General features: G+C 36.6%; 1 protein-coding gene across 1 annotated transcript in view; it reads right to left on the bottom strand.

Annotated features, from left to right (window-relative positions):
* Positions 1–20,199, bottom strand: part of CEP290 (centrosomal protein 290) — a 73,767-nt gene that overhangs the window by 50,123 nt on the left and 3,445 nt on the right. The window contains exons 2-22 of the mRNA XM_054989425.1: positions 19,573–19,775; positions 19,387–19,464; positions 18,309–18,378; positions 17,690–17,736; positions 16,673–16,816; positions 14,563–14,616; positions 13,963–14,115; positions 12,903–13,085; positions 12,457–12,546; positions 12,239–12,361; positions 10,891–11,014; positions 10,315–10,487; positions 9,826–9,988; positions 6,772–6,872; positions 6,606–6,693; positions 6,132–6,244; positions 4,587–4,671; positions 3,747–3,889; positions 1,852–2,016; positions 1,244–1,393; positions 604–719 (exon numbers count right to left, since the gene is read on the bottom strand). Coding sequence (XP_054845400.1) covers positions 604–719; positions 1,244–1,393; positions 1,852–2,016; positions 3,747–3,889; positions 4,587–4,671; positions 6,132–6,244; positions 6,606–6,693; positions 6,772–6,872; positions 9,826–9,988; positions 10,315–10,487; positions 10,891–11,014; positions 12,239–12,361; positions 12,457–12,546; positions 12,903–13,085; positions 13,963–14,115; positions 14,563–14,616; positions 16,673–16,816; positions 17,690–17,736; positions 18,309–18,378; positions 19,387–19,464; positions 19,573–19,674 — 2,465 coding nt within the window. The 5' untranslated portion in view covers positions 19,675–19,775. The remainder of the gene's footprint in view (positions 1–603; positions 720–1,243; positions 1,394–1,851; positions 2,017–3,746; positions 3,890–4,586; positions 4,672–6,131; positions 6,245–6,605; positions 6,694–6,771; positions 6,873–9,825; positions 9,989–10,314; positions 10,488–10,890; positions 11,015–12,238; positions 12,362–12,456; positions 12,547–12,902; positions 13,086–13,962; positions 14,116–14,562; positions 14,617–16,672; positions 16,817–17,689; positions 17,737–18,308; positions 18,379–19,386; positions 19,465–19,572; positions 19,776–20,199) is intronic.

Below are 20,199 nucleotides of genomic sequence, written 5' to 3'. Positions count from 1 at the left end.
TTTTGAACTTTGGGTGGGGGTGACACCATCACATGAGGTCCTCGAACTTCAACTATGCCTATGATCTTTGGCAAAGAAAGTAAACAGAGTCATATTTTGCAATAAGGAATTTATACTTCCCTAATACAATGGATGAGCGTGTGCATTACATAGGGAGGTTTAAGGATCTCAAAGCAACTGAAATATCTTTGGCACTATGAGGTAATTTTGGTTCCATGCTTTCCTCTTAAGTACAATCACACAACACATTTCATAATTCTAACAAGGACTACATGACCACACTTGGCAAACATTGAGTATCTTAATACTTTTGTAGTATCTCAGTTTAAGGCCGGCATTCGAAAAAGGGGTATGTACATAGGTACAGAAATCACAAGGCAGTTAGAAACTGGCTTGTTTTGACTACCTTAAGGGCCAAGCCACCTTTCAGCATATGAAGCAGTGTACCTTTTCAACTGCCAAAATGCCGGCAATGAAAACAAACCCCCAAGCCCAGCCTCGTGCAGATTCTTTCTTTGCATGTGCATGTCCTTTCTTTGGATACTTAGTCTAAGCGGTTCTCATTTCAACAAATCAAAAGATCTTCAAGAGCAATAATAATACCTTTGATATTCTTTATACAGCAAGCCCTGCTGGTGGTGGATAACGGTAAATTTTCGCTTATATTCTTCTACAGCATCTTCTAACTTCTTGAGTAGCTTTTCTTTCTTTTCTAGTTCCTAATGATAAGTTTCAGTTTAAATTTATGAAGCAGTTGAACTTCAAGTTCAATTTTAATATTAAAGAATGTTGTATGTCTTCCAACATCATGGCCCTTCTTTTTGATATTCCAGAGACTGACAAAGACTTGTGGGGGGCATCTCATTTTCCCCTCCCATATCATGTCCTCTTTCCCTTTCCTGTCCCCGCCTTAGCCTCTCACCCTTTTTCTGCATCCTTCTCTCCTTCCCACCCACCTTTGTATGTCCCCTTGTCTTCATCTTTACTCCTTCCCTTCCCCATAAAGCCTCTTCCCTATGGAAGACAACTGACATGAACTTTGATTGAAGTTTAGAAAATAACTTATATGACCTGTTGGATGTCAAATTCCATAAATTGGGTATTGAACTATCATGGATAAGAAACTATGAGCACACAATTTCTAGGTGTCAGTAAAACATTTCTGCAGCTCTTTAACTAGTATATACACAGAGTTGAGCACCTGTTCCTATATACATCTATTGTTTAGTGTAAAATAATTTACCTGCAAAAGGTGAATTAAATACTCATTTTGTGAATTAATTATGGTTGCACTAGAAGGAATAATGCCTTCTGGAAGGTCTACTGCTTTGAATACTATAGTGGCTCCTTCAGTCTGTCGTAGCAAATGAATCTCATTTTCTAGATCAGCACTCTGAAAAACAGATAAAGCAAAAAGGAAAAAAGAATCATATTGCTGAAAATCATATCTATGGCAAGTAATCAGAGTCACAATCTAACAAGTCACTCCAGACAATTCACTGTACTAAAATCACAAGCTTACTTCACAAATATTTAGAAGCAGCATGTGAAACCGTGCATAGCTTTGGGGGCATGGTGAGATCGAAACAAGCTCTGAATGCACAGACCTTGCCACATCATTATCTAAGTCTCAGCATGCAGTCATAATCCAGTTAAGTAAAAATTATGCACAAGTAAGATTCCCCCAACTGAAGAGAAAAGAAAACCAGGTGGACAAGGAGCTTCCTCAACTATAGACTGCAATATAAATGTCATATATGTACTAAATCTTTAGATAGCAGCCTTTATATTCTTGGTTTCACATTACTACCAGGATTACTTTTGAAGTTTAGATCAAGTTGGCCTACTTGCCTTTGCATTTGCTTTGGTTAGTTGGTTTGAAAAATCTATTGCCTCCTTTCGAGATTCTCTCAGCTCCTTCCGTAGTTCTTCATTGCGCCCTGTAAGCTGATCAACTTGGGCCTTCAAGTGCAAGCTGGCATCAAAGACTCCTTTAGTATTCTTTAATTCAATTGCCTGTTAACAATTTATTCACAAGAAAATAAATGCTTTCTATAGACTTCTTTTTACAGGCTAAAAGTATCCTAATTTTGTCATTAATGTTATTAACAAATGTGTTTCACAGTTGATTTTTTTTAAAATCCTTAAAAAAAAACTTGGCATTTTCAAGCACAGAACACACAATCTGCAAGATTACAACTGGCATACTATAGAATATCACAGAAGAATTTAAATGACAAATACAGACTTAAAAATTGCTAATGATAATCACAATACTCCTTAAACTTTAAATATTATTTTGCGTATTCTAAATGCTTCATAAAAATCCTGACTTTATTTTCTACACTCTCAGCTACAAGCCATCTTACCTCATTTTAAACAAAAAGCACAAGGATAAACAGGAAACCAGTGAAATAAAGCCAGCAATGAAAAGTCACAGCAAAACCCAAGCCAATAAATGCCTCCTAACAATACACCAGGAAAGCGATACATTTCATAACAGTAGAATAATCAAAATGTAAGAGAAGAGCAGCCAGAAATACAACTAGGACACAGAGGCTGCACTCGGAACCAAGCCATGTGTATCTGTTGTTAAAGGAAATTGGACCTACTGCTCAGAGTGTGCACACCTTTCTCTTCTGCCCTCTCTTTTAACTTCAAGAATCACAGTTAATTAACCTGGTTTAATTAACTGGTTTACAACACAAAAATGCGTGTATGCATGTTACGACTAGACATGGGCATGAATGGGGGGAAAAACAAACACGCTGTTCGTTGTTCATTGCCATCCACGAACAATGAACATTAATGAACCTGACTCAGTACAACTATTTAGCTATTTTATTGACTGGAGTGATTTAGTGTGGGGTGGCAAGCCAGCTGGAATCTCCAGGGGGCTGTCAGTCACCTTTAGTGGTGTCAAAGGCAAAATTCTAAAAGGACTGGCAAGTGAAGCCTCACTAGCCAGGGTAATGAGCTGCCACCAGCCTCTTTTAACCCACAGCTTAAAGCCAAGAGGCACACCTCAAGTCTTCCGGGTGCCAACAGGCAAAACCAAGGTAACCATGTTGCAGGCTTGATTTTAAAAAGTAATAATAATAATTGGGTAGCTTATGGCAAATTGGTCAAGGTGCTAGATTTAGATTCAAGCCACAACACTTGCCAGCACCAAGTTCCACAAGATATTAAGAAGCTGTGCACTTGCATGTTTAAATTAAATTAACCCATGTCATGTTTAAATTAACCCGTGGCCCAATACCAACCCCCTCCCCCCATAGCTCTCATAATGGGATAAGCTGAGAGTGAATTCTCTAAAGCCTCCTCATGAAGCAAAATGCAAAACAAGAATTTCCTCATTTAAAACTCAGTCTCTTAGCCGCTATATACTATACAAATTTTCTCTTGTTAGCTCCAAATATTTCTGTTAAAGTAATTATAATTGTTACAGAAATAAAGCTTACAGGCTGTCCTGCAGGCTGTCCTCCAAGCCTGTTAAGGACAGCATCTAATTGCAATCTAAAGTTTGCAACAATGAAGGTAAGAAAGAAATCCTAACTCTTAGGACTCTGAAAAATGTCTGCAGACACCCTCGGAACTGCATTGCTGTCCTCCTTAGGATTGTATGTTGCTTTTCTTAATTTAAACTATTATTCAAGTCCTTAATGAATATTTAATAAAGATACAATTCCCCCAATAAGTGAACCAACATGTCCCTTTAATAATCAAATAAGTGAAATAAACCTTACATTTACTAATCGCTCCAGACTAGGGATCATTAGAGCAATTTCTCCATCTTTCACACTAGTATCTTTCTGCATGTCCTTTATGGCTTGTAGAATTTCTTTCATGCCTTGTTCAAGCTGCTTGTTTTCATCTACTAGTTCTTTTACTGTAATTAAATGGTTTATATTTTACAATTTCAAATGTTTTTAGAGTGGACAGATGCAAATTCACAAGAACTTCTTATAGCCAGACTCAAATGTTCATGTTCATTCTTACAGAAGGGATATTAAAAATTAAGAATTCTTAGTTAAATTGGAACATAAATACAAAGCTGGAACTCAATCTATTAAAACCAAATAGACAATTAAAATGCACTGTCTTATTTTCCCATGGTCAAATACAGTTGTTTTGTTTCTTTCTTTAAAAAAAAAAAAGATATTATTTTGTTCCTGGAAAAAAGTCAACGAGGAAAATCTTTTCACAATTATAGAAATCTTATCATTGTTACAATTTATTGCAATCACTACAATTTTTAAAGGAAGTTACATTGTTTCACAATTATTATTGATACATAATTAATAGTAATGATTAAAAAATATTTTGTTCTAAAAAAATGAATACCATAAAAATACTTGACCAATACTTTAACTTGATCATATGGCCAACCCTACCTCTAAGCGTGTTAATTCAGAAAATCTTATTTTCTTGACCCTTTAAAACCAGCAATGGTTTTACTAATGCCCAAATATACAGTCCACAAATAGGAGATGCAAAATTTAAATATTTAATCAAGATCATATTTAATTTTGTATGACTTGTAAACTATTGTATCTCTTCAGATAATAAAATTAATTTCTGCTTACATTTGGATTGAAATTTAGTTATTATTGTCTTGTTCTGTTCCAAATCTCTGTCTCGTTCATTTAATTCTTTGGCAAGGTACTTGTTCTGTCAAAAAAAAGGAAAGCCTACAAAAATTTCTAAGCCTTTTAATAAAATATAAAGGAGAAATTAAGAAATGTTAATCATAAATATGAGGTCCATTTCCAATAGTTTATAACAGTCAATTTTTTACACAAAGCATACAAATTATTTTTGCAATAAATATTAAATACCACAAAGCTCACAATATTAAATCTAATCACATTAATATGTGCTTTCATCTCAAATATTTTTAGAAAAAACTTGAACTACCTTAAATGTCTGACTCCTGAATCTTTCAGATGCTAATTCTGTATCATTATTCAGTATATTCTTTTAACTTTGTATTGTGACGGCCTTTGGCCATATACAATTAAACCTACTACTACTATTCACATATTCTTGGGCAACAAGTCTTTCATTATCTGCTCATTCTAAAGAACAAGCTATAATTAATATGTTCATTCACTTATAGAAGTGATTTCAACATCTAAAACTTTACTATATTCCATACCACACATCTACAAAAGCATATTTTACAGTGCTACAAACAGATTATCTGCCTATGACACTGTTTCATGTCTGTTTTACTAAGCAATCACTTTATTAAGATGCACCAAGATTGGTGCCACTATGCCTCTTCATAAGCAGTTATAGGCCCACCTACCTAACCTTAATATCAGGCTATGACAACTAATTTGTCCACATTTCAGATACTTTATTATGTCTTTAAACTGATTAAACTAGACAATAGATAACAGACAGAGAGATGACAAAGTATGTGTATCACTGGTTACCTATTCTAAAATAGGTTACATATCATAATTCTACCTATACATTCAAGCACTGAAAGCACCTCACCTCTGACCTAAGCAAAATTAATTCACTTCTCAGCTTCCTTATGAGACGCTCAACCAGATCTATCTGAAAAGCATTCACTGGCTGATCACAATCAAGTTCTCTTTCCAAGGCTTCTACAAGCCACGATTCTGGAAAATATACCTGGTTTTTACCTATGACCGACTAATCGGTTCTCAAGTCTACTAACTCCATTTCCGAGGTGTCCTGCTCATTAATCAGCAGCACCTTCTGCTATATATAGGCTGACACGGGCTTTTGAACAGAAAGATGAAGACCACCCAACAATCCAGAGTCAATTTTGGAGCCAGTTTTGTATAGTGGTTAGGAGTAGCAGAACTCTAATCTGGAGAACCAGGTTTGATTCCCCACTCCTCCACTTGAAGCCAGCTGGGTGACCTTGGGTCAGCCACGGCTTCTAGGAGCTCTCTCAGCCCCACCCACCTCACAGGATGATTGTTGTGCAAATAATAATGACATACTTTGTAAACTGCTCTGAGTGGGTGTTAAGTTGTCCTGACAGGACATTATTCTGTTTTATATAATGCTTTATACAAAGCCAATTCACTGGTATTCCCACTTTAAAAAAAGGAAAATCTACAAGGAATGGAAGCAATCTGAGGCTTTACCTTTGCTTTCAACTCATCAACATCAACTGCGCTCATGAAATCAGATTTCCTCTTTTTCATCTTCAGTTCTTCCGTTAAGCCATCAATCAGCTGTAGATCATCTGAATCCAATCCTAGTTTAAAACCATAGGAGAGCAGATATCTAGAGGGGTAGAACGTCCTAAACAGAAGAGCAATTCAACAGCAGAAAACTAAGCCTACAGAGATTAAATATTGGATCCCCCATTTTGCGTATCTTCAGGAAAATTCTGCAACAAGCTTTTTAGAATGGTTATGGAAGAAAGCATATTGGATTCACAACAAAATCGTATACATTTGTAAAATATTGTTTATAGAGTTTAATCAACTGCACCAAGAATTTTCTTCTTTTCCAAGAGGAATCTGGCGATGAATAAGGCCACTATTCCAGAACATTCATTGCAAAGCTCTAAAACTTAACAACAGCTACTTCAGAAAAAAATAAAACCAACTTACCCAAATTTGCAGCTCTTCTTCCCTTCTCCTGAGCCAGTTTACGAATTTGTTGCTTCAAGGAAACTCTTTCTTCTTCTAGTCCTTCAATCTGCAATGTATTTCAATGCTGGTTTATTTCTCTGCATAGCTTCATTTTATAGAAAACAGTATGGAATTTATCACTTACCTCCTTTAGCAGGATTTGGTTTTCAGCCTTATATTGCTGCTGTTTTAGTGCTTTACTGTTTTTAAATTCAGTTAAATCAATCATTGTCTTTGGATCAAGACCTGAAATGTAATATATACAATAAAATCACTCAGGAACATTTATATTTCTAACTAGGAAAATGCCTATTTGGATGGCAGGCCAAGGAATGTAGAGAAGAACTCTTGGCTCTTCCATATTGATAGGCCCCTTTGCTTACATCCAAGAAACAGCTAAACCATCTGCACTGACAGGACATGAACTTACGAGACTGCCTTACAGGTCAAACCATGGATCTATCCTGCCCAGTACCATCCACTACAACTGGCAAAAGCTCTCCAAGATTTGTAAACACCACTATCCATAGGACGTTTTTATGGAAAATGTTAAGGACTGAGCCTGGTGAATGTAAAACTCGGCTCTCGGGCCTAGATCCATCTTCTTTAGACACGGGAAAAAACCTTCTGTAAACTGCCAAATGTACTTGAAATCTGTACTTTTGAGTTTGCACTATTAACAGCTCAAGATGCTTCCCAGCACTAGCAGGTAAACGGTTCAGTGCTTCAGAAATGGCAACACAATTCCCTTACTGAGAAGTAGTTATACCACCACCTCCCTCAGTTTTCCATGTTGTAAAAAATGCAAAAGAAATATTTTTCTGTCATGAGAACAACATTCTGGATCAGAACCAAGATCCATCTAGGCTAGCATCTGGATTTTCAGGGGCCAACCAAGTGCTTCCAGGAAGCCTACAAGAAAAACAACAGTCTCTCTCTGTGCTATTCCTCTTCCAGAATCTAGCTTCAAAGGTATACCACCTCTGTACATGGTGTTGCTTTTAGCAATCATGGCTAACAGATCTGTCCATTAGGAATGTATCTAATCCCTTTCAAATTAGTGGCAATCAATTACATTATTTATTTATTTATAGTCTGCCGTTATTATTATGTGTTCTGTGAGCAAATATGGTTAATAAAATTAGTTTGGTGGTGGAGAGTGCCATAAAGTCATAGCTGACTTATGGCGAACCCTGGTGGGGTTTTCAAGGCAGGAGACTAACACAGGTGGTTTGCCATTGCCTGTTTCTGCAACCCTGGTCTTTGTTGGAGGTCTCCCATCCAATTACTAACCAAGACTGACCCTTAGCTTTGAAGATCTGATGGGATTGGGTTTGCCTGGGCTATCCAGGTCAGGGCAAAGTTAGTTGACACACTGGATATTTAGTCTGTATTTGAAGCTTCCCAGCCCTACCCATATTGGCACAATTTTTCCTGTTCCAGTCCTCTACAGTTCCCTCCCCCCTACCCCAACCATGGGGCCAATTGCTAGATCAGTATATCATTATAATAATCTGCTAGGCCCTCTAAATTCCTTTCATTTAAGATAAAAGTCTATAGCCCCTTTCATAGCAGAGATGTAAAGGGAAAGGCATATCCTTGCAACTAAAGGGTAGAGACTTAATTTAAAAAATGGAAGGTGGAATATAGCAATTGCTTTTTAAAAAAAATTCCAGAAACCCCCTGGTGACATGGGAGGGAATGGCTACCATAGGGAACTAAGGCCTGGAAAATGCAGGAAAATCCACTTCATGGAAGTTCCATTGTACCCTCACTTAATTGGCAGCCACAACAGCAATGAGAAAACCCTGGGAAATCATTGCCATGTGGAAGACACCCCAAACAGAAATAAAGGCTGCAAACTAAAAAGCAACTTTATCTACCACACAGGTTTGCTCTCAAGTAGACATGGGCACAAATCAAAATACGAATCAAATTTCGTGATAAATCAAGTCAATTCATGTATCGTGAAAATGCGTTTCGTGGGGCCGCATTTTTCATGAAATCCACGACTTTTGTTGCTGATGTGTTCGATTCGTGAGTGCTTAGTGCTGCCAGACAGGCTGGCGCTGATCCATTGATTCCCTAGGCAACATAGGCCCGGAATGTATGCAGACCTTTCGTTGCCGTGGAAACCCCAATCTTAGCCCACATAACCTTGATAGACAGCTCTCCCTGCCAACCTGAGAGCTGAGCAATGCGGGTCTGTGCAAGTTTACCTGGGAACTGTAGTCAGAGACTCCTTCCCCTCTGTTTCCCGTCTCAGTTTTTAAGAACAGGATGGTGGAGTAGCAGTGGTGGCGGCAGCCTCAGCAGCTCCTTCTGCCACTGCTCGCTGCTTGCCAGCTTCAGAAACCCTTCCATAACTCTACCTCCCATCCTCCTGCTGCTTTGACATGCCTTCCCACCCACCCCGCCCCCAAGCTCCCCGGAGCAGATCCTGAGCGGATCCGCTGTGCTCGGCTTTTCCTTCGAGAACTTGGAGGAGGAGGAAGGGCATGTCAGAGCAGCAGGAAGATGGGAAGGAAAAGTCAGCAAAGAGAACCTGAAGAGAGGAAAACCCAAGCAGATCTGCTCCACTTGACTTTTCTTCCAGCAGCGGCAGAAAGCAGGAGGACAGGATGACGGGAGGGAAAAGTCAGCAAAAAGTCTCTGAAGAAAGCTGCTTGGAGGGTGGCTGGAGGAGAGCCTGCTGAAGTCACCCTGCAAATTTGACATCTTGGGGTATGAAGGGGGCCGTTGAAGTGCCCCGGGTTCTGACGAATCACAAAACTAACAAATCGTATTGCGAAACGTGACAATTTCATGGAAGTTCGTGTTCCGTGATTCATGGAACGCAACAAAACATAAAACTCTCGTTTTGTTTTTCCCCTGTTTTGTGCCCATCTCTGCTCTTAAGGCATTTTCATTTCTCTTTTTAGGTCTAGGTCCTCTTGCTATACAGGAGGCTGTTTCAGTTCCTGGTGGTGCAGGAAATTGCTTTAGAAATTATTTGTGAACATCAGCACTTCACCGTGTTCTGCTAAACTTGATTTCTTTATAGTGTATGAATATCTTGTTGACAACATTAATTTGATCAACTCTACATTTCAAGACAACAAAAGGAACTGAACTGACATTTTAATGTGACAAAATAAGAAAAGGTTATTTCAGTGCCATAGTTCATTTAAACATCTGCAAGATTTAATGAGATACATACCTAGCTGTTCCCTAAGATCTTCATTTTCATCAAGAAAGTCATTGATTTTGAGTTCAAGTTTGTTGACTTCTTTAATTAACGTTTCAATCTCATGATCTCTTACTCTGATTTGCTTCTTTAAATCTTTTATTTCAGCAACAGCATCTTCTAGACCATATATTCCCTTAAAAAAACTCAAACAAATAAATTGTATGAAGAAATAAATCTAGAACTGAATTTATGTTCAGCACTTGAAGGGTTTATAGTCCTGACTGTTTATCACAAGGTAACAACCCATTAACTAGTTTCCAGCCTAAGCATCAAATCCAACATGGAAGGCAGTTATGAAAAAAAAATTACCAGATAACCTGAAGCTCTTTACAATACCACAATACCTACAATATTAGGCCCTATTATCTAAATATACACAGCCAATTTAAGTGTGGCGTGTGAAATGTGTGTCATCCTACAGTTGCATATAGTTTTGTTGAGTCAAATTAAATTATATACCGTTTCATAATCTCTCATTCTCTTCAGAGTCTCAATAAGTTCTTTATCCTTTTCCCTTGCATCCATTTCTGCAAGCTCAGCTACTCTCTCAGCTTCCTTAGTTTTCTGCTCCAGCATATATAATTTTCCTTGTATTTCTCCAATAGAATCGTTTGGAGTAAATGATGGCAGACCTAACAATACAACCAAAATACATAAGGAATTTTCTGTGAGTAAGTTTTAAAGGAACGGCACAATGCTTTGTGTCAGGACAGCTCACAGACTATGACCTGTGTTAAAAATGCTCTATAAGACCTATTGCAGGAAAGCAGAATTATATATTTAGAAGACCCACATGATGTATCCTTCTAGATGGAACAGACATGTTTCTCACAGGAGTATGAGTTCCCACTTTCCCAGCAAAGAATTCCCTTTCTTATTTTACTCACGGCTTAAGAGTTCCACTGGCACAGATGTTAGCCATAATTAATATTAAGCAAACATCCATCTATCAAATTTAAACTCTGGTTTAAAATCTAATTATACATTTTTCTTATTGCTAATATTGTATGAAATATAAAAGGCTAAATAAATTGCCTTTATCTTTTTGGAGTTCTCTCTTCAAGTCCTCAATGATCAAAGTATTCTTTTCCATCTCCTTTGTATATTCTTCTACCTGCTCACTGAGCACTTTAATGTGACTGTCTCGCTCTTGCACACCCTGCAGCCAAAAAAAAAATTACACTTCCTTTACACCACACACGGCTTACTATAAATATAGAAAGAACAATAAAAAATAGAAGTACTTACAACATAGAGTTCAGATATTATCTAGAAGGATAAGCAAAGGCAAAGCAGCAAAAAAATAAAGAAGAAAATTAAAAATATAATTTTAAATAAAACAGCATTCTTCAAAGCTGGCTCCTATATAGAGCTTCATTTTGCAGAACTATTTGTATTCTAAACAAACTGCCTCATAACTTTTTCAAACAGAGGAATGATGTGTTTGTTTACTCTCATGAGCTGCCTGTGTAAGAATTCATTATAAAGTTTTGTACATACATCCCTCAAACAAGCCCAATCCAGCAAGTACAAAAAGAGGAAGTACCAGCAAGGGGTTGGATCATTGCTCGTTTTTCAAAAGGCAGAGCCACACTACTATTTCTTAAATATGATGATGGTTTCAAAATGAAAAATTGTGCGTTTGTTGGGGGCAGGCAGAATCAGGCAAATGTTTCTACATGACTTCGTGATTGCTGGCTTAAGCAGCTTAATGTTTCCCAAAGCCCTAGTTCTGTTCAGACTGCTGACAAAGAAGGAATGGAGACGAATTACTGATTCCTATTAAATGACATGGAAAAGGGAGACGTGTTAGAGCCCAAGAAAAGAGTGACATGGTGAGGAAAGAACCAGTCAAAAGTGGAACAGCACACAGTGTGTGGGAAAGTTTAGTGAGGATGTAGTAAGAGCATTGTAAGAGTCAAGAAAACATACTTAAATGATGTTTTCAGCTGACAGGACAATTTTTGTTAGTTTAGAAATGCAATGCATTTCCAGAAACAATGGACTATACAACTAAAAAATTAAGGAGTCAGTTAAAGAAACCACTCTGACTCCGTTTTCCAGCCTGAATTGTACCTCTTTCACAGCCTTTACCCTAGTGTTTCCATGAGTTGTAGAGAACTTGGAATAAGGCAACATAAAGGCTAAGAAAATGTTCCTGGTTTCACCTGAGTTCTCTGCAATTTAGAGAGGTGAAGAGCCATTCTTCCCTCCTTCTCATAGGACTACTGCAGGAAATGCTGCCTTCGCCTTCTGTAAAAACCCAGTAAGACGGCAAAGAAAATATCCCTTTCTATTCACTGCACTGGATCTCAACGTCACACAACACAAATATTGCATGTATTTTTGGTTATTTATGTGCTTACTGACCAGCAAACAGTACCTGTTGTAGTGCTATAACACTGCTCTTGTCAGCGTCAAGCTGCACCATTTTCAACTTCTCTCTCAGAGACAACAACATTTGTTGATACTCAGCAATTTCATCATCTTTGGAAGCCAACACTCCCTGTGAAATAGGAATAGGCAGTCAACAGTCTTAAACAAAACGTAACCGTCTACACAATACATAAGTCAGCCAATATAAGTAATGCCATGAAGTACCTTCCATTCTTCCACTTTTTCATTTACAGCTGCCATAAGAGGATCATCCTCTTCATTCTTTGCTTTGAGCTGCTCTGCTAGCTCATGCACCTATAAAGAATATATTTATATATGAATAATAGAAATATAAAATATGCACACATCATAAAGGGCGTACTACAGTTGTATTACCAACAAAAAATTTGCTAACGATGCACATGTCATCTAGATTATCCTTGAAGAGTTTACTTTTAAGTAATACTGAACAAAATCTTATACTTACCTTAGCTTAGCCCCTGCAAGGCGACATAATAGGATGCAAAATCTAGTGCTCAAGCCCCCTCTCAGAAAATGTCACCTCTCCGACTTAATCCATTATCATCATACTTTTAAAAAATCATTTGGTATTGTGAAATACTGTTACCTATCCTGATGTTAGACACTGAGTAGACTCTGTGCCTTTTTACCTGCAGCTTATGTTGTTCCTTTTCTTTTCTTAGTTGGTCCATAACAATGTCTGATTGCTGAACAATAAGTTTCATTTTATTATACTCATCAGTCATCTTCTCCATTTCCTGCACTGACTCTTCTAGATTCTTCCTCATTTCTTGATTTTGAATCTCTAATTTTTCATTAGCTTCTGTCAAACTCTGCATATTTAAACAAGTAAAATATTTTTAAAAATTAACATTTTATCAAAATAATTTTAAACTTATTAAATGGAACTCTGGTAGGTTCTGACAAGCATCAACAAAGAATGATTCCATTATAAAGTTTGATTATCAATGTAATTTAAAATACACACGCTTCACAGCATAGCAAGCAAGTAAAAATTAGCCCACAACCCTCTGTTTTCAATGGAACAACTGGAATTAGCATCCTCTTCCTTCCCACATACACATACAAAAGGAAAATGAGCTGGTAGTCAGGGTGGGGAAGTCCCCATTCCTGGAAACATAATAACATTAATAACATTTGATTCATATACTGCCCTTCAGGACAATTTAATGCCTACTCAGAGCAGTTTAGAAAGTATGTTATTATTATCCCCACAACAAACAAACACTCTGTGAGGTGGGTGGGGCTGAGAGAGCTCCTAGAAGCTGTGACTGACCCAAGGTCACCCAGCTGGCTTCAAGTGGAGGAGTGGGGGATCAAACCCGGTTCTTCAGATTTGAGTCCCGCGCTCTTAATCACTACACTAAACTGGCTCTATTCATTCCAGCAGTATAACCATCTTACATTTAAGGGAAGGCATAATGACACATCTCTTGCCCAAACCCTTGAAATCAACACTGGTCCAGTGCTGTGCATTCATTCTGTCCCCACAGTGCATTAGAACACTGGCAGCAAAACAAAGCAGGCAAGTATTTGCCCTCCATAAGATGCCGCTAGGAATCAGTTTTTTTTAAAAAAAGGATTATGTCATTTGCTTCCACTCAGCCTTTTCCATAAAGGATGGAAGACTGGCTTGCAGACATATCCTGCATCTAATAAGATATTTCAATGCAATGCTTTAAAGTTTACCTGAATTTCATCTAGATATTGTACAAGCTCTAGGTTTTTTTTGGATAACTGTGACCTGTAATCAGAATCTTCTCCTCTTCGTGACATAAGTGTTTCTTTTTGTGAATCTATTTGTCTCTGATAATCAGTTACATCTTGACGAAGTTGCTCATTCTGCACACACACAAAACTAAAAATCAGGGTGTGAAAAGTCTACATAAAAGTAGTCCAGATAATTACAGTGAATTCAAGAGTAAATATTTCACCTAAATTCTCAGGATAAGCTGACAATACAAAAATATTATTAGTACAGCTAGTATCTACTAACTAAAATCTCACCTTTTTCTTCATTTGTTTTTTCTTCAAAGGAAATAGAGCAGAATAAGAAAGAAAATCAGAAAAAAATAAAGATGTAATTTAGTAAGTAAGTTTAAAAAGTAAACTTTTTGATTGGAAGAGGCAGTAACATTCTGCAAGAAACAAAGTATATTAACAAAATATATTAACATCCAGAAGATTGTATATCTAGTGCCAAACCATGGCACTGAAACAATCCCCTGTGCAGCACGCATAATCCAAGCAAGGATTACACGGGCACTGATTCTGTTGTTCTTTACTAACCTCTCTTCTCAATTTGCTGTTTTCATTTTCTGCATCCTCACTCCGGAGAGCAAGCTAGAATGACAAATATATATTCAATTATACTTTATTTTTGTCAGTTTGAAAAAAACTGAGCAAGTTCTTTGTATTGTCAAAGGCTTTCACGGCCGGAGAACGATGGTTGTTGTGGGTTTTCTGGGCTGTATTGCCGTGGTCTTGGCATTGTAGTTCCTGACGTTTCATTGTAGTTCCTGACATTGTAGTTCCTGACACTGAGAGATCTCTGTCTTTTGGTGCTACGCCTCTGAAGATGCCAGCCACAGCTGCTGGCGAAGCGTCAGGAACTACAATGCCAAGACCACGGCAATACAGCCCGGAAAACCCACAACAACCATTGAGCAAGTTCTTATTTTGCATTCTTTGTTTTCCAAGAATACACAAATATATTTGAAAGTAATCATTATGTCTGGTTTTGCTTGGACACCTTGCTTTCTGAAAATAGAAGAAAGATTCAACTAAACCACTTCATTCTACTGTATACCTTGCAAAGTAACTGACCAGCGGTAATGAGTAGTGCTAAATGAACCAGTAAGTAATCCCTTTCAGGGAACTAAATGCACCATAAATTGAAGACTCCACACCAATAGAGGAAACTAACAATAAACTATAACACACGTGATGAAATTGCACTGATGATACACAACCAATGCTATAATACATAGAATTATTTCAGTCCAAGTCCATTGACTTCAATCCACTTAGTCTGAAGTAACTCTGCATAGGATTGCTCCAAAATAAACTAGCTAAGTTTGAGGTCTCCTCTTTCACTTTATTTTAGAACTTTACAACAGTTCTGTAATTTACTTTACCATCAGTTTGTGTTATATAGAAATTAGAGTACAAGTGGAATAATCACAGGACCCTATAGTTATAGCATAGTACCTTGATATATTTCTTTTTTATATATTTTTTAAAAAAGTGATAGTATAGAGGGGATATAGAAAGAAAAAAGAGATTATATAACATAATAGTATACATCAGAAATTATATAACAGAGTATAAAAGAAAAAAAATATTTATCCCCAACATCCCCTTCATTACACTTCTTAAGACACTGCCTACAAAATACAATGGCACTTACTTGCATTTGGGTACATTTATATTCAACATTTTAGGTTTCAAATTTCATAACTAATCTGTTTTGCCAACACATTATTGGTTTCATCATTACTACATATTCAGTATTACATATTATCACTACTTCTGCTTACCTGCTATAGCTTTTAACAAATAAAGTTTAACAAACTTTTAACAAATATTTTGAAAGATCGAAATACAAAAGGAAAGTCTATTATATATCTCATAGTAAGAAAACAAAAGATATTTCTTCTCAAAAATTATTTGTGTGTCTTTGCCCGTCTATTAGCATTCTTTCATTTTGTTTGCTGAAATTCTCCCCAGCCATGAATTTTTTAATTTTTTCCATCTTCATAGATCTGCTTATATCAGTTTCTGGGTCTTCATATAATTGTTTTTAAAAATATTACAGTTTTCTCCAATCACATTTTTCACAAAATATTTAATAGAATTGGCGGCAGCTGTGCATTCTATACTCTTTATAATATTTTTTTTCTTGTTGTTGCATTAAAAAAATCGTTATCGTTTTTGTCTTCTTCCTGTTGATTTTATATCATGAAAAGGATCCAAATTCTTCAATATGTTCCATTACATACTGTAACAATTTTGTAGATCCAAAACTGTTAGAACCACATTGTCTGCATAACTTTTCATTTTAAATTCTATGTCACCTTTGATCCTTGTGTCTTGTCTAATCTTTGTAGCTAAAGTCTCTATTGCTAATATAAATAACAGAGGTGACAGGGGACAGCCTTGGTGTGTTCCTTTGCTATAGCATAGTATTTTGATGAGATTTCTATTCTGCAGTTTGTCAGTATTAGAAAGCTGGTGCAGACCCCTATCATAGTTTTAAAAATTAAACTACATTTCTGTCTCAGTCCTATGACAAAGGCATTTGTCACGTTGCTTGCTATCGTCAAAACTAGGTTTTTCCAATATAGCTTCCCAAGGCTTTTTTACAATTTTACAGCTGCCTTGTTAAAATACCACTTACTTGTTCATTGATCTTCTTCTCTTTTTCTAGCTCCTTTTCCATATCTACCAGTTCTCTGTCCTTTTGCTCCAGCTGTTTTTCCAGCTGACGGATCTCATCACGTAAAAAACGAGTATCTCTGCTACCAGTAGATCGTTGAGCTACCTTAAAAAGATGTTAAAAGGTCATTTAATAGGCCTCTAATGTAAGTAAGCAGGACACACAATATGCTTTTTTAGTCAGAACAGCAATTCGGACAAAATTCAGGGAGATTTTTAAAAAACCCTTGTAGTATTTTATCTCCAAAGTTTGGGGGGAAATCAAAAAGCCCAGCTGTTCATGAGAGTCTTTCCACGCCCATTAGTGAATTGGATACAAAATGTCTAGAACCTAAATATCTTAATGTGTAACAGTTAATACGTCAACTAATAATTTAAGTCAGAATAGTGTATACTTTATCGTTTTTACCATTCCATCCAACTGTATATCTTTCAAACCTTCAAGAAAATTTATGAGACAGAATTCTCTGTCAACAATAATTTTAGTGAATTTTCACATGATCGCAATGGGAAACTGCTTTTATAGCATCTTCATTTTACAGATGACACATTTGATCCATTAATGTGATGAAACTCTAAGGAAACATCACCACTAGCGCACTTTCAAACAATAGAAGTCTAGCTAAGACCCAAGACATCACAGATCCAAAGCATATTAAGCATCATTGATTTTAATAGGCAATTGATCACTAGGATTTAAGAGTGATGAACCACAGTTAGATCATCATCTTAAATTTTACTGATGTTCTCAGGTCACATTTGAGCAATTTATCTAAAAACAAAAAATAGGGATTGCCTTTAAGATTTCATTTGAGTGGAAAGGCAGCATAGAAATGTTTTAAAGAAAGAAAGGAGTCCAAAAGGCTTAAAAATAATTATTTTATGTAGTAGTTATACTTCTGTAAGTATCATAAATGCATTGCTATCAGAATGAACAGTATAATAATTCTAAGACAACTGAGTTAACGTTTTAACATACCTCCAATTCCTTTTCCAGCTTCATCACCTTTGTTTTCAGCTGATTTTCTATTGTAATAAAATAGGATATATAAAGTTAACAGATTATTAGTACAATCCTAAATAGAGTTACCCCAATCTAAACCCACTGATTTCAGCGGGCTTAGATTGGAGTAACTCTGCTTAGGATTGCACTATTGATGTTTCAAAGCTTGAAGAACAAACTTGGCACAACCTCTAGTTATGTTACAAGTATCTACTTAATCAAACTTTAATGGATACAAAAATAAACTCTGTATTAAAGCACTATTAAAAAGGAAACATGCTTTAAACAAACAACTCTAGACATAACTTAAAATTATGTACTTCTTAAGACCCGATTATTTTAATGGGAGACCAAAGTGTGTGCTTATTGGTCTCTTGTTGACATAGATGTATCTTAAAATTGCTTAATCTTTGGGTCAACCTTGCCCATTTCCATCTTCTAAATGAACCTCCCTAAGCCCACTGGAAGAATAGGCTATAAATGTTTTAAATAAATAAACCTACTGTATAAACAAATAACCTTGTTTTCCTGTTCAAGATTAGAAGTATACAATTGTGTACATATGAGTGTTACATGTTCACAGAAGTGCTTATACCGGATTTGGCTTGTTCTTCCCCAGCTTTCTCAACTTCTTCCAATGCCAATGCTACTTCTTGAGTTTTCATCTATAACCAACACACATAAAAAAAGAGGGGAGGGAGGCTCATAAGAAAAATGTTTCAGGTTATTTTACAAGAAAGTGTTGTCCAAAATAAAATAGAAATTGTTACACATAAATCTCAAAATCCTAGTATTATTATACAACTGACAAGAGATCCAGGCCTTGAAGGAGATCACAGTTACAAATTGGTCCACTAGCCATAGCAATGAAACCAAAATCACAGAAAGTAAGTTAAAGAGCAGTGTCACATAATTCACATCCTGGAATATGCTATAAAATAAAGCTAAGAAAGGGGTTTTTTCATAATATATAAAAGAATTAGCTGATAGAATATGAAAACATAAGAAAACCCCCAAGCTCTCTGCCAAACTACTAGCAGGACCAAACTACTGACAGAGCATGCAGTTTTGTTGACACACTAGCCCCTTGGAATATGCTTGGTGCAAGTCACTAATGAAAAAAATAAACATTACTTAGTGTTGCTGCTCAGGCTGGTCATCAAACACAAATAAGAGGACAGTTGCTTACCTGCTTAGAAGGGAAAGACTCTCAGACAAAAAGCTGTAGTGGGTCAGGAAGAGGGGACAACAGCCTTGCTTACACAGGGATGGGAAAGATCACAGTGCATCTTTTCTTTGTAGGGGCACACTCCTTCCAAGGCTGCTATATCTTCCCTTCCTTTGGCAAGACCCTCCCCTTCACCAGCTCATGTCTTTATCCACAGGAGTACACTATACAGCAACAAGCATGCACAGCAGTGCATCTCGCCTACTCTATCCCTTACCATAGTGAAGGAGCTATTTCATAATGTGCAACAGTTCGTTTTTATCCCTGAAAAATGAGCAGCTTCTATGACTATTAATCAATACACATATTCTGTATATGAATCTTCCAGTGCTCATGCATGAAATTATGATACAAGCATTAATACCAAAACTTCCATTTTAAAATGGAAAATGCCTCTTAAAAGGCATACTGCTGTAGTTCAAACATATCAGCATCAAAGACGTACCTTCATTAGTGACTGAGAGATTTTAAAAAGTTGAATTAAACGTTCAGGATTCTCATCCTTCAAATCGCTTCCATCAACCTAAATATACATAAACAAAGTATCCTTTTACCTTTCAGAAAATATTTTTTTAAATATAAAATACACTATACATTTAAGTTTTTTGCAGAATTGTATCAGTCAATGTACCTTGGCTACAGTCTCCAGCAAATTATCTGCTAGTTCCTCTTGTCGAGGCAAAGCATCAGGATCAATTCTCATAAGTTTCTTCCATTCTAAAAAGGGTGCCATCTTAATGTTGGTCTGTTTTTACCACAAGAATAAAGTAGCTGGTGTTAAAAGAAATTCATTCACACACACACAAGAATCTTCTTGATCAGAGGAAATGACACCTGAAAGTAAGAGAACGCAAAGCAAATAATGAAGACCAGAATTTAAAGATCCTTGTGGGTATATTCAAGTGTTTCAGCTGGACTTCATAGGACCAAAAAGCTATAAATTAAAGTTAACCTAAGCCATTCAAGATGCTTTTCATTTTAAAAACTTTCAAGATACAAAGGAACTCAGGCGAACAGAATGCATAGCAAAATTGAGTCATTCAATAAACTTTTGCCTGACCTACACTGTATCTGGACCATCTCGAAGCTGTTTGATACTTAAACATACTTTGTTCACTGCATACTCACTTGTGAACCTTCAAAAGTGCTCAGAGAACACCAACATTAACAGGATCTCTTCTCTGCTTCAGGTGTTAATTTCTCTCTCTCTCTCTCTCTCTCTCTCTCTCTCTCTCTCTCTCTCTCTCTCTCTCTCTCT

The sequence above is a fragment of the Eublepharis macularius genome, chromosome 9, assembly GCF_028583425.1.
Source record: "Eublepharis macularius isolate TG4126 chromosome 9, MPM_Emac_v1.0, whole genome shotgun sequence".
In the NCBI taxonomy this organism is placed as follows: Eukaryota; Metazoa; Chordata; class Lepidosauria; order Squamata; family Eublepharidae; genus Eublepharis; species Eublepharis macularius.
Note: the sequence above shows the minus strand (reverse complement) of the source record. Positions and strands in the feature narration are given on the sequence as shown.